We start from the raw sequence: 13,580 nt of genomic DNA, 5'->3' as shown, positions 1-13,580 counted from the left end.
TTCAAAAAATTGTCCGTAGAAAACGATCGCCATATCATTTTAGAAGAATCACACAATCGAAACTACATAATGGCTCACAATTTTTTGTTCATGACAAACGATAGCGATAACATTTTCAACGAATCAGAGCATTGGAGCTAAGTCTTCAAAATCAAAGATGTGATAGTAAATGCTTTTATTGAAAATAGCTGTCAGTTGCGGACGAAAGCAATAACATCTTTGAATAATCAAACAGTTGCAGCTACATTTTTGAAAAGGAGCAAATCTAGAAATTAGATCTCGAATTAAAAATGTTCGGCAGACCAAATGATAGCTTTAGAATAGTCACAAAATTGAAGCCACTTTAAAGCTTAAAATACAAATGACAGTCGGGAAAATTTGGAAAATCAGACAATTAGACCTACATTTTTGAAAAGCAGTTTTGAAAACAATTGCTTGACAACAGACAGAATTTGCCTCGCTGGAAGTTAAGCAAGAGGATATATTTGGTTTCTGAAGGATTTTCAAGTCCCCTTCCGAAGAAACAATTTAAACCAATCGTTTTCCGTACGGAAATGTATAAAAGAATATCTTCCCGTAACCTACCCACTACCTTCAAAACACCAAGATCAATCCAGAAACCCAATATCCTCTTCTAGAATCATTTATTTCAAGGTGGCTCTGCATGCCCAGTGCACACTGAACTGGAATATTAAAAAATTCAACAAAAGAAATGTTTGCGCGTGTTACTATGGTGCATAAAACCGCCAGAAAAGTACGAATGAAACATCAAAGGAAACGTTCAATAATACGCTGTGATCATGTCAACAAAATGTTTCAAATATTCAGGATTTAACTTGAATGAGGTTGCTAACAAATTCAAGTTTACTAAGAAATCATTAACGGTTCTGGAATAAGTCAAAGTGTTTCGAAATTTCAATTGACGTAGAAAGAAACGATAAAAATCGTTTGAGAGTTGTACTACATGAGCACCTTTAATTAACTTCAAGTTGCATGATTTTCAGACACGTTTGGTCTTTAATAAATTTTGAGCAATAAAATTGCTCTTTTAACATACACATTTCATATCATAAACGAATGAGAACACGCTACTTTTGTAGAAGCTCGGTGACCTTTATGAACAAAAAAGAGAAATTTTGAAATGTTTTCGTGTATTTGACTGTAAATGGAGTAATCGATCTAGAGACTTTTTAATTTCATATCTGAAAATTTTAAAATTTGAAAAGTAGAAAAGATCTTTAACAACGGTGTTTGATAACTAAACCGAGTACGATAAGCTTGCAAAGTTAAACAATATCCACGAACAGATATTTACTTTTGTTTTTGTGCAAGGGCACTCTCCAACAGACAATTCACGTAATAAATTGAAACTGGACCTTTGTAAAATGTCACTGCGTAGTGCGATTTTGGAGAACAAGGCCAATTAAAATGTTCAACGCTGAAATGTTTGCCCAGTTTATATTCTCACAGAATTTGCTATGACTGACATGATCAGAGTAACCAGTAGGCCAATTGTTATCACGGTTTGATTTCAACATGCAGAGCCACCTCACAATATTCTGTAAAGGTCATCTCTTAGTAACCTGTTTTCAAACGTAGGAGAGTTGAGCGAATGTTCTTACGCCAATTTGAAAAAAAAATTGTCGACTTTGACAAGATACGTTTAGTAAAGCATGCGAATGCCAACCGATAAACTTAAATTCAATCAAGTTGATGATCGCTCGATCAAAGAAATAAAACTCTCCACAATTTGAAAACATGTACTAAATGATAACTCGAAAGTGGTTGAAACCTTTCCGGCAAAAATGGCAGAGATAGTTAGCATTCACTATAGAATTGAAATGTTTTTCGTGCTGAAATGTCACTCAAATGCAAGTATTTCAGTCAAGAAAAAAAACAAACAATTTTAACAACCAAACTGATTTTAGACTATAAAATTTTGAACTCGAATATGTCTTCCCTATTTGCTAAACTGCCATTTCTTATCGGAAAGATTTCAATTTAACGAAAGTCTCAAATGATATTTCTTAACTTTGTCTTCATCATCCCTGCTTAAATCCCGAATCTGCTTGAATCTCCTCGCGGTTTCCTGACTTTCCTGTCTTCAGGCGTTTACTCTCTGAAATTAGAATGGATAAAAATTCGGTGAGGAAAAACTCCAAGTCGGGAAACAAACGAGTAAAGGAGAAGTAAAAGAATTCACAATGAACTGTTAAACACGAGTGTGCGCTGGACAAGTAAAAGACAACTTTTGACCGACAAACGTCGTCATTTTCATGAAGAAACCCAAACTCTCATTGAAATAACCCGTTATGAACTTGAAAGATCTCGAATGATTCCTAAACTAGCTTCTTCCGTAAGTTTTTCTCCTTTACTAAAAGAATGAGGTCGTTCTAAGTTCAACACGAAACGTAAACAGAGTCTGTCAAGCGCGCGTGGTAGGACTTGGCGACGGTATTTCTGATAGATATATCACTTACAAAGTTAGAGTGCAAAGAAGTTGATACTAACCATTGACAGAAATGGGTGTCAATCGACTGTCCTTCCCCAAACGTGGTCGCCATTTCTTCTTCAAAGTAAGAATTTGCTTCTCGTGTAGAAGGGAACAGTACACATCTTATTCAGACAGGAAACATTTCAAAATGACAAACAACCACTCCACGTCAGCAATATTCATCATGAATATGGAAAATACGATTAGACCAATCAGCTAACAAATACCTCACAATCTTGACGACAACACGCTTTGCACGCTTTGCACTGAAAACGTTCTGCATTTTCTTTGTTTGTGTGGAGATCACGTGAGCCGGTATGAGTCAAATATACACAATAGCTAGGCCATTTAATAGATATAATTCATATCTTTACAGTTTTAAGTCGTATATCCCTCATTCCGACGAGCATTTTCCCCGCTATTAATTAGGTCGTGAATTTAAGTTGCCTTTCGTTCTCAACGTGGCCTTCCCAAAGCATTGCGCACTGTCTGTTTTCCCGTGTCTTCTTATGGGTTATACTCATTTTCCCCCTTTCAAGTTCCTTTTATTTTGTGTTCCCCTGAGGTCCCGTTTTAGCGTTCCGTTTTTTGTATTGTCAATGTGCGTCGGATTTTGGTCCCTTTTGTGTTTCCTTCTGTGTTCCCTTTGAGGACCCTTTAATGTTCCTTTTTAACGAGTGATAGCGCAGTAGTTAGAATGAGTTATAGCAGTTAATTGGGAAAGAAATAATTCACTCGCTCTGTCAGTTGGTCGATCTTTCGAGGTCCTAAAATTTACTTTTTGGTGGTAATTTCGCGTGAGGGGCCACATCTGCCAGACCATTGTGAACAAAATGGCTACTAAAGCGATGAACTTATATTAGACGTTTAAAAAAAGCTACCCAATTAAAAACTATTTAGTATAAAACAAAGATGGGTGTATAATTCGATCCATCGACCGGTTTGACAGTTTCACGTTTGAAACCATTGCTAACCATCTGTCAGTAGCTCTAAGGAAAAAAAAACAGTGCCAAACCAGTATTCGAACCCGGCGACCTCATCCCGCCAACTTCAGATCAGCAAGCGGGAACCTTACCTTTTTCCCAACGTGCCACTTATAAATTTGTCATGCAAAAAAAGTCTATAAATTCATCACAGTTAGGAATAAACTGCGATGCTGATTCCTTGATGACTCAATGCGAGGTAAAATGATTTGCAACGCGAGCTTCCATTGAGCGATTACGGATTCAAATGGAAATTGTTTTCTTCGGGAAATCACTCACTTTGCCAATCAAATGAATTGTTTTATTGGTCACGTTATCTATTCATGGATATTTTTTTCAATGCTGGGCAGGTTGTTCTTTCCCACTCTCCGACGAGGTCAGGAAATCGCTTGGCGCGTATTCGTAAAAGTCACGTGACAAAGCGCATGGTTTGTAGCTCTAAAACCGTTTAGCGATTCCCCATTTTGGTCAATTCAGGGCCTGCTTTCATGCGAGCAATTTCGATCCTCTGATTCAAGAATCTTTTTAGCGCAATGAAGGAATGAAGATGTTTGAAATAACTCAAGTCACTCGACTCGCCAGGGTAATTTTAAAGGCGAGAAGACGTAAAATAAAATGTGGTTTTAGTCTCATATGATAGAAATTAAATTTATTATTGATAATTCTTTACCAATCTGTGTACATATACATAAAACAATCAGTTTTTTTGTTAGACCTCATTACCTTATTGCCTTAATAGTAACGAGTCTTCCACCTAAATAAGCATTATGATTGTTTGTTAATTTTTGATTGCTGTAAAATTTATGCTGCCACGCAATCTTAAATATCTTCAAAAATTTTTTGAGAGGGCAAATTAATACGGGGGCGTTTGTAAATTTCGCAGTTATACAAAAATAAATAATAGCATGATTATTCTTTTCAATTGCAAATCAAGCTTGAACTGAGCCGCAAAACACGGCTATAAAAGAATTTCAAATTTGCTAACCATTTTTCATTTCACTGAAATGCAATCTAATCCCTGCAAGATAACGAGTTTTTGGTTGATCTTGGCTGGGTTGACCTGGGGCGCTTTCCATGACACTAAAAAATTAAGGAACTTTCAAAACAGGTGCAAATGGCATGGAAATTCACTGGGAGGTTTCCGGAACATCGGAGAATTGTTAAATTCCGAAATACCAGCCATTCAACCGAAAAAGGCTTGACATTCTGGGAGCAAAATCAAATCGAACTGAAATTCTCGGGATGAAATTTAAGAAAATTTCGGTATACCTTAAGGGTTTTTGACCTTAAAATTTCGGAAAATACTGTTCAATATCGCCGTTGCAAATTAAATGTCCGGAAATTCGAACCGCGATTTTTTGTTACATGCAAAGCGCCCTTTGTGATGATGAAGATAAAAGTAACTATTTACAGAAGCATGATAGCAGAATAATTTACATTTTAAAAGTAACAAGGTTCGTGTCATAGCAAGAATTGCAATGCGATGGACACCGGAGGGCAAGTGTCGAGGAGGAAGCCCAAAAAAACATGGTGCAGAACGGTTGAGAAGGAGTTGAATGAATTCAAGTACAACTGGAGCACCATTGAAAAACTGGCTAAGGATAGGCAGGGGTGGCGTGATTTCGTTGCTGCCCTATCCGCCACACCTGGCATGGTGGCAATAAGTAAGTAGTAAAGTTCGTACCATAACGAAGAACTCTCTTGCCTCGTTTCTGCTGAAAGGCCTGGTCACTAAGAACAGAACTGTAAAAAAGCGAATGTTACGTTCTATGTTAACTTCCATCTTAATTGTCAAGCGAAGACAAAAATTCGACTTGCCGTTAAATTCTGTCTACATAACTCCGTTTCGTTAATCCTATAATATGATTTCAGACCTATTCACTCCACCCATAGCCAGTCATAAGTGCTAGTAAAAAATAACTTTGTATCGCTCATACGAAATACACACATGTAATTAAAGCTCAAAACTTTTTACGTTGCATTGACAGCTTCTTCAGTAAAATATTAATTCAAAGCCAGACCCGCAGGTCATACAAATAAATAACTTATCAGATTTCCCTACTTTCACCATACTAAGACAAGTAGATCTTAAAAGAGGTTCCTCGCTCTCGCTGCTAACGTCATTCACAAACGTTTTCCCTTAGTGTTCGGTTAAATTCCTTTGAATTAAAAACCAAACAACCCTGATTTTTGCTTCTTTTCTTCTCCATTCTTTCCGTCTCGAGAACTAACTCCTTCCACGCGAGTCAACTGATTCAGTTCCTTCAACAACTCAGCCTGATCTCTTAACATGTTGTACATTTTATCCGCTCTGAAAGAAAAAAAATAATTCATACCTAAAATGATGATTATTGTTCGTGAGCGGTGACGCAGAATTCTTAGGAAAGCAAGCGTGGCCAATCGGCCAGAAACACCCCTAAAAACGGTAAAGCGGTCGACACTAAACTCTCTAATATTAGGCTCTCCAAACAAACTGCAACTCGTACACTCAATTATAAAGAAATGGAAAAAGGAAAAGTTTCAAAGCTTGGAATATCGTTCAAATTACAAAAGCTTGAAGTCTTCTGGGACACTTGTTGTTCCCTCCCTCCCTCCCCCAACCTCGGGCTAAATAGGAGTTTAATCGTTAAGTAAACAAAAGCGCAAGATCTAGCCTTTGATCGAGTCATGCGGATCTCTTGCTCCCTCTGAATAGATTTACTCTCTATTCTCGTGTTAAAACTTTCGCATGCAATAGTAAACTTATCTAGTATAGAAAGGCAGTCATTTAAACAAAAGAAGATCTAATTTTACGCAAAAATTCTGTTCGGGTTAAGAGAAAAACATACGCAATGAACGTACAAAAAGAAATGCCTATAGATGGTTTCTTGTCTAATTAGCACTGGCAAAGGGCTGGCTAGAAGCGAGTAAGTCTGCACCAACCAATTCCTCTGTTGTAACCGAGGGTACCACCTCACTATTCTTTAAGTCCCGCCAATCTAATACCCAGGATCTCACTACGTTTGACCGTAGGAAGTGTTCACGATAAGGTCCCGCCATCTTTTCATGTAACTGGGAGACGCTTATCAATATACAGGGACTCATTTTCGCAGGATAAGGGAACCCACTGAAACCTAACCTAGGGTAACTCCTGAAATAACCCAAACTAATGAACTTATGCTAGTGCTGACATTTTACACCAACCTTTTTTCCTGTTGTTCCAGCCTTGCAAGGATTTGTACCATGCCGGGTGACAGTTCTTCGGATTCTTCCACCTCAGTGGACTCTGGTTTGCCAAACGACACAAGAGCATCCACGAGCTACAGAACAATCAAAATGTTTCATTTAACGCACAAGCTCAAACATTGCAAACTTTGATCAGTTTTTTTTTATTACAACAATTAAAAACTATATAAAACTTCCGGTGAGGTGCGGCGGCCTAATGGTTAGTGAGCTGGACATCGCACCGAGCGGTCTGGGTTCAAGCCCTGGCTGGGGTCACTGCTACGTGTTCATGCGAACCCTAATCGGTTCCGCCGAATTTAATGTCGTGAGTAACCTTGCGATGAACTAGCATCCCATCCAGGGGGAAGTAGAAATACTCCTAGTCACTTCATGCTACTCAAACTGGAGATTAGCACTACCCTGATTAGTCACTTCTGACCCTAGGGTGGAGGGTGGGGGGGGGGGGGGGCGTTAAGCCTTTCGTTATATTTTGTTTACAGAAATAAGTTTGCAATCGAAATTTTATGCACATTGACTATCCATTAATTACATAATCGCAATGCTTCTATTGGCTAATTGTATGAGCACACCTAACCACCTTTTGTATTTTACCAGGTTTTGTGCAGGGTCAACACCCAAAATAGCCAACAAAAACATACAACAAAGAACTTTGCCAGGTTTCATAACCATTTCCCTCTATTAACTATGGGATAATATTGTTGACACTTTTAGTGATAAGGGATGACTGTGCTCTAAATTACAGGGATAAACAATAGCTCAACAAACCGAACCCACTCACACCCCTTCTGGCAAGGCCTTGCTCTATCAGCAGTTGGACAATAAAAATAGGTCGGGGTATATGCTTGTTTTATAGCTGTCGACACACTCGATCGAGATATTACACACCACTTTTCAACAGCACTTAGCAAAAATATTATGTTTCGCACTTGTACAGTAGAATGCCGATTCTCGAACTTCTAAGGGAAACGAAAATTGCTTTTAAAAAATCGGGTAGTTCGAAAAATCGGGGGTAAAATTAGTGTTTGACTAGGCGGAGAGAAGTGACTTTTGGTTCGAGTTATCGGGAGGGTTCGAAAAAATCGAGCGTCCGTGAAATCGGGATTCCACTGATAAAAGGATTTATACCGTAAATCCTCTATTAAGCCCCCCAGGGGGCTTATTTCTTTTTAAGCCTTTTTGAGGGGGGAGGGGGGTGTTTATGAGAGAGGGGGACTTATTTAAACACACAGCCAGAAGATGGTATTAATTCTCCATAAAGAACTAGAACGCAAAGTGGAAAGTTCAAGCACATGAAGTTGGAGGTCAAGCACTTTTGAAGGGGAGGGGGCCTGATGAGAAAGGGGGGCTTATTTAAACACACAGCTAGAAGATGGTACCAATTCTCCATAAAGAACTAGAACGCAAAGTGAAAAGTTCAAGCACATGAAGTTGGAGGTCATGCAGTCGAAGATCAAAAACAACTTCAAACTTTCAGCACGTGAATAAACCATACCGGATCAGTCCATATGAAGTGTTACAGTCGTGATTACACTACAGATACAGTCTATCGTTTACTAACTCGACTGTGTGGAATAAGGGGGGAGGAGAGGGGGCTTAAAGAAGAGGAAGGACTTAATAACTTTCTTCCTTGGAAAAAGGGGGGCTTATTAGAGTTGAGAGGGGGGGAGCTTAACATAGGATTTACGGTAACTTACCTTTGTTCTGATCGATTTGGGGCCGTTTGGGCACTCAGAGTAACTGTGCACTTGAAGACGCTTAAGAATAAATAGTGGTAGAGAATTCTCAATATCCAAGAGTAACTGAACCTAAAAAACAAAACAAGAGAAATTCATTGTTTTATAATTGCTTGCTTTAGTTTTGTATTCTTTTTTTGTGTTGTTGTTGTTGTTGTTGGTGGTGGTGGTGGTGGTGGTGGTGGTGGTGGTGGTGGTTTTTCTGTCTTGTTGTGATGTAAAAGTAGCAAGCATGGATAGCGTAATTGAAAAGTCCGTATTGAGTTCAGAGCGTTTTTCACTTGAGCGTAGAAAAATAGTTGATTGTGCATTACTGCGCTATACAATTGGCTTAAAAAATTCGCGCAACTTTTTCATCCTATCAGAAGTAAAACCAAAACCAATCGTAACTCGCTCGCGCAGTTTTCTCGCGTTCGCGTCAGCTACATGAATCTGCTTAAAGTTTTGATGGTTCACTAGATTGTCCATGTGATTTTGACTGGCTAAAGTGGTAACTTTGAATTAAACTTGATGTTATCTACGAAGAACATTTGTCACGAATGACATTTATAATTTGCAGTCTCGATTTTGGCGCCCATTGTGTTGGTGTATAAACATTGCATGGGTTGCTTTCCATTTAACCAAACAATTCCCGTAATTTTGAAACGGGAGCAAATGGTACGAACGATTTCTTGGAAAATTTTTGGAAAATCCGAAAATTGTAAAATTTTCTGCATGCAAACCATTCAACCGAAAATTCCAGAAATTCCGGGCTTAAAGTCAAATAGAACCGGACTTCTTAGTGAGAAATTTTTGTAAATTTTGGTTGTATCTCGCGAGGTTCTCCTCTTTTACGAAAATTGTGGAAAATGCTGTTCCATTTGCAACTGAGAATTTCAGGAAATTTCCGAAAGTTTCCGAAAGTTTTGGTCGAATGGAAAGCGCCCCGTGTCCCGCAGGATTACCTGTAATACGTAGCGGTCCATCAGAGCATTCTGCTGGATTTTGTCGATATCACCAACAGCGAGACCAACCTAAAATAATGATGTAAGGATGATAGCAATAACTTTATTATTGTGTCAATCATCCTAGCTTACTACAGTACAACGGTCTACGTTTGCTAACTGGGAACACCTAACTAACCTATCCTAATAAGAAATCCAAGACCCTAATCGTAGAAAATTATATTGTAAAATAAGTATTACATTAGACTAAATAAAACTACGGTTAAAAAGGCTATAGAATTAGTCTGACGCGAAGCTATACGACAAAAACGTGTGATTTATTACAACTACGACGTAGTTGTATAGCACTTAAACACTCCTTATCTGAACAGTTTAAAATTATTATAAGTCGATGGTAATTATCTTAACCCAAAGGCATCAAAGTATTAGAAGAAACCGTTAGTCCTGAAGGGAGACAAGTAAAGTTCAATGAATCGACGAAGCAGATTATGAACATACCAGCATATTCATCATAATAATTGGCATTCCGAGAACAAGGACAACAAACAAAATGTTGGTGAGGGCTGGAAAAGGCAATTCATCCCAAGGAAAGAAATCTTCGTGGTAGTTCAATTCTCCCAGCGTCATCACGTACATAGTCATCAGAACATATGAAAAGTTACTGAAGTGTTCCTACAAACAAGAAAGTCGCCACACTTAGCACATAACATGACTATTATGCAACGGTGGACAAACGTCCTTAGAACACTGATGTAATACAAAGAATTATCTGAACTTTGAAAAAACACTTCTATCTTTTGAAATATGCATTGATGCTGTCACACTCAAAATAGTGTTTGACCACATTTCCGTTTTGGAAACTAAACGACTCGACTAAGGCCTTGACCTACTGTTACTCGTTTAATTCCAAGGTTTCGCCGTTCCACCGCATCCTGGAGGTGTCCACCTTACCATGGTGTCCGTTTTAAGAGAGTTGGTAGTATAATGCATTTTAAACTGAAGTACTGTTACTCATTTTGTCATGCACCTAAGTCAGCTATAAGAGAACTTACATGATCCATAATCATATAAAACGTCGTTCCAAATGCCATAATAAACAGCATCCACAAGAGCAGAACCTTAAAGGAATGAATGGAATAAAGTAAATTCAATTATTTCGAAGCAGTCTTATTGTGAAACCCTTCTCGTAGATTTCTCTGCCTATCAGTATGTCTAACTGTAAGTCTGTGAATCTGCGTGATGGTTTTTTATGTGTCTGTCTGTCTGTTTGCCTGTCTAACTGACTATCTGTCCGTTTTTATTGTCTAATTTTTCTGTCTTGGTCTGTCTGTTTTTTCCGTATACTACGATATCTGTCTAACTGTCTGTCTACATGTCTGTCTGTCAGTCTGTCTGCCTGTCTAGATCCGCCTTTCTAGATCTGCCTGTCTAGATCTGTTTGTCTAGATCTGCCTGTCTAGACTTGTCTTTCTGTTTTTCTGTCAGTCTGTCTGTCTGTCTGTCTGTCTGTCTGCCTGTCTAGATCTATCTGTCTAGATCTGTCCCTCTAGATCTACCTGTCTGCCTGTTTGCTTGTCTGTCCGTTTGCCCATATCTGTACAGTTTCCTCACCTTGACAAGTGTGACAAACATGGTAGTCAGCATAATCACGTATTGGCCGTAGGATGACAACCTGAATAAGAAGATGAAAGAAAATTCATGAGTCATGACCATGAAAGATCAGTCATTAGGAACTAAGTCTAAATGCGTTCACTGATTAACTGTTTAGCTAAAATGCCAGAATTCTCGCACTCGGCTCCAACAATGTGCTTTAACTTCCATGAATGTCTGAATAAATTTCACCCAGCAATACCACGATTCTTCCTAGCACCCATCCATGACAAACAGGTGTACTGGGGTGGTCTGGGTGGACCAACATGTTCTTGGAGCTGACTGTATTTGAAATGTGTTAAAATTTGAAGGGTGATTTGGAAAAGTCTTCACTTCCCTTTCCTCCCACAACGCAAGCGTTTCAGCTAATCTTGGTGAAGGTCAAAAATGGCCATCCATCATTTTGTAATTGAAATCCATGTTTAGGATTTTCATAAAGATCCGTCTATGCTCGCAACCCAAGGACGGCACAAAATACACAGTAACATACTTGTGGGATAAAGGAAGTTGGATACCCAAAAGGATACCCAAAAGTTACCAAAATATCCACAACCTACCTTCTGAAGTAAAGTATGAGGTTCATCCAACCAAAGAATAGCGCAATAGCGCCCACCTCCGTTTTATAACCTTTCTTGCAGTCACATATTGGTATGACGTAAACAAAGGATGCGATGTAACATAACCACTCCACGTAATTTAAGAAGATGAGCACGTATGCCATACGCTGGAAGAAAAATGGCGTTTATTAGAAACGCGATTAAAAACAAAATGCATGTCACAAAACAATGACTAGATCATAAGAACCCTAAAAAAAGTTCATCTTGTGCAACAGCACCAAAGAAATTTATTTCAGCAACTAATTAATCACTAAATAACAAAGACAGGGGCACCAGGCAGTACACATCCAGCCGAGCCAAGGTATGGTGGAAGACCTTGCATCTTTGACGCCTTAAAACTCCACAGCACATTGCCAGAAAATGGTTCGTACTACGCTCCAACTAACAGAACGCCAACGAGAGGCTACCAAGTAAGATATCTTGGCAGCTCTTGCACTGTCGAAACGGATAATGGTGATTAAATAAATAAAATGAAATCTTGGCAGCTCTTGCAGTACGGGGTCTCCTCAAGGGCGTGCTCGCAGGCTACTGACCCATAATAAGACGAAACTTTACTAATCATTAAAGTTATTAACAAAGAAGGTTTACCTTGCGTATCAGTGAAAAAATATGCTTGATCATTAGAATGGAAACCGCAATTAAAACAACAGCGCTCATAAGCTGGGTTGCCTAAAAATAAATCAAAATATTAATACATGTAACTCCGATATATCGTAGGCATTTGACTACGTCCTGGATTTCGTACAGATTTTATTTATCAAAGTTAGTTGCACTAAACAGGGGTATCCAAATCTAGAAACAGATATAGATTCCCATTGGTCAAAAGTATTCCTGTCCAATCGTCCTATTCTCTAGATCTTGATATAGGCGGCTTGAGATAAATTTTGAAGACTTAAATGTTGCGAAAGAAAAACAATATGAGATTTTCACCGTGGTTTATTAAATCCAGTTTTCTAATACACGAACGTGTATAACCTGAAAAGGTAATTTTGGTGGCAGAATAATTAGGAGTACCTACCAGATCTGAATTGGTACACGTTTCCTGAGAAAAAAAATATACACAATTAATAGGGCTATTTTATTCAGTATAGAGGCTTAAATAACAATATGATGTCACAATTTTGTAGCTTCACAAGTTGCTGGAAAACTTGCCAAGTATAACGGAATATAACACGCCTTGGGATAAACATGGCTTGGTGCATTTTCGTTCCAAGACGCGCTGCATTGGAAGACTGCTTTAATAACAAGTAACTACAAATAATAACATTAAATCGTTTGTCTAGAGTAATGATGATGATGATGATGATAATGATAACAACAATAATAATGACATTGTTTTTGTATATTTTTCCTCCGACAAATCCTAAAGCTTGGTTTTCCAGCGAATCACACGTCTGTAAGCTTTACAGTATCTGAAAACACCATTATTGCTACTACAAAATAGTCTACACGACCGACTGTGAATTTCTCTACCACCCCTCCCCCAACCGCCAGCTCATGATCTTTCACTTTCTCGCACGTCAATCAAACGTCCGCTAAAAAGAATAATGGAATATGAATACCTCGTAACCAGACTCAGTAGAATTGTCCTTAATGCACAAAGTGTCTTCGTTCGTATGTCCATACACAGCCAAATATGTCAATGGAATCAAAAACGCGAAATATGACAAAAGATTCACAGCAAACGTCAGCCAACCAAATTTCTTCCTGTGAGAAAACAAGTCATGTTAAAATGTCGCACAACAATTTTGCAGGTTTCTAAGAAAAGTTTAAAAAGCTGCAAAAGGTGGCCAGGACAAAAAGTGCGGCGATGAAACTGCTCTAGCGCGCCATGTTGAATGGTATTGATGTTTAACCCGGCAATGTAGAACCAAGCTAGCTCTGGAGTCAAAGCAGGACAAATTTTCTTTGTTCCGTGACCATGCGGTCGCATG

The 13,580-nt window shown here is 38.6% G+C and overlaps 1 protein-coding gene across 1 annotated transcript in view; it reads right to left on the bottom strand.

Annotated features, from left to right (window-relative positions):
* Window positions 1–4,111: 4,111 nt before the first annotated feature.
* The window catches only part of LOC110064527 (transient receptor potential cation channel subfamily A member 1-like), a 29,124-nt gene continuing 19,655 nt past the window's right edge, over window positions 4,112–13,580 (bottom strand). The window contains exons 20-30 of the mRNA XM_089286864.1: window positions 13,209–13,353; window positions 12,665–12,688; window positions 12,235–12,315; window positions 11,587–11,753; window positions 10,991–11,051; window positions 10,432–10,497; window positions 9,878–10,051; window positions 9,380–9,448; window positions 8,397–8,507; window positions 6,661–6,776; window positions 4,112–5,788 (exon numbers count right to left, since the gene is read on the bottom strand). Coding sequence (XP_089142990.1) covers window positions 5,644–5,788; window positions 6,661–6,776; window positions 8,397–8,507; window positions 9,380–9,448; window positions 9,878–10,051; window positions 10,432–10,497; window positions 10,991–11,051; window positions 11,587–11,753; window positions 12,235–12,315; window positions 12,665–12,688; window positions 13,209–13,353 — 1,159 coding nt within the window. The 3' untranslated portion in view covers window positions 4,112–5,643. The remainder of the gene's footprint in view (window positions 5,789–6,660; window positions 6,777–8,396; window positions 8,508–9,379; window positions 9,449–9,877; window positions 10,052–10,431; window positions 10,498–10,990; window positions 11,052–11,586; window positions 11,754–12,234; window positions 12,316–12,664; window positions 12,689–13,208; window positions 13,354–13,580) is intronic.

This window comes from Orbicella faveolata, unplaced genomic scaffold (assembly GCF_042242905.1).
Source record: "Orbicella faveolata isolate gen_17 unplaced genomic scaffold, um_ofav_v1 contig_14, whole genome shotgun sequence".
Lineage (NCBI taxonomy): Eukaryota > Metazoa > Cnidaria > Anthozoa > Scleractinia > Merulinidae > Orbicella > Orbicella faveolata.
The sequence above is the reverse complement of the archived record's forward strand: the minus strand, read 5'-3'. Positions and strand labels throughout refer to the sequence as shown.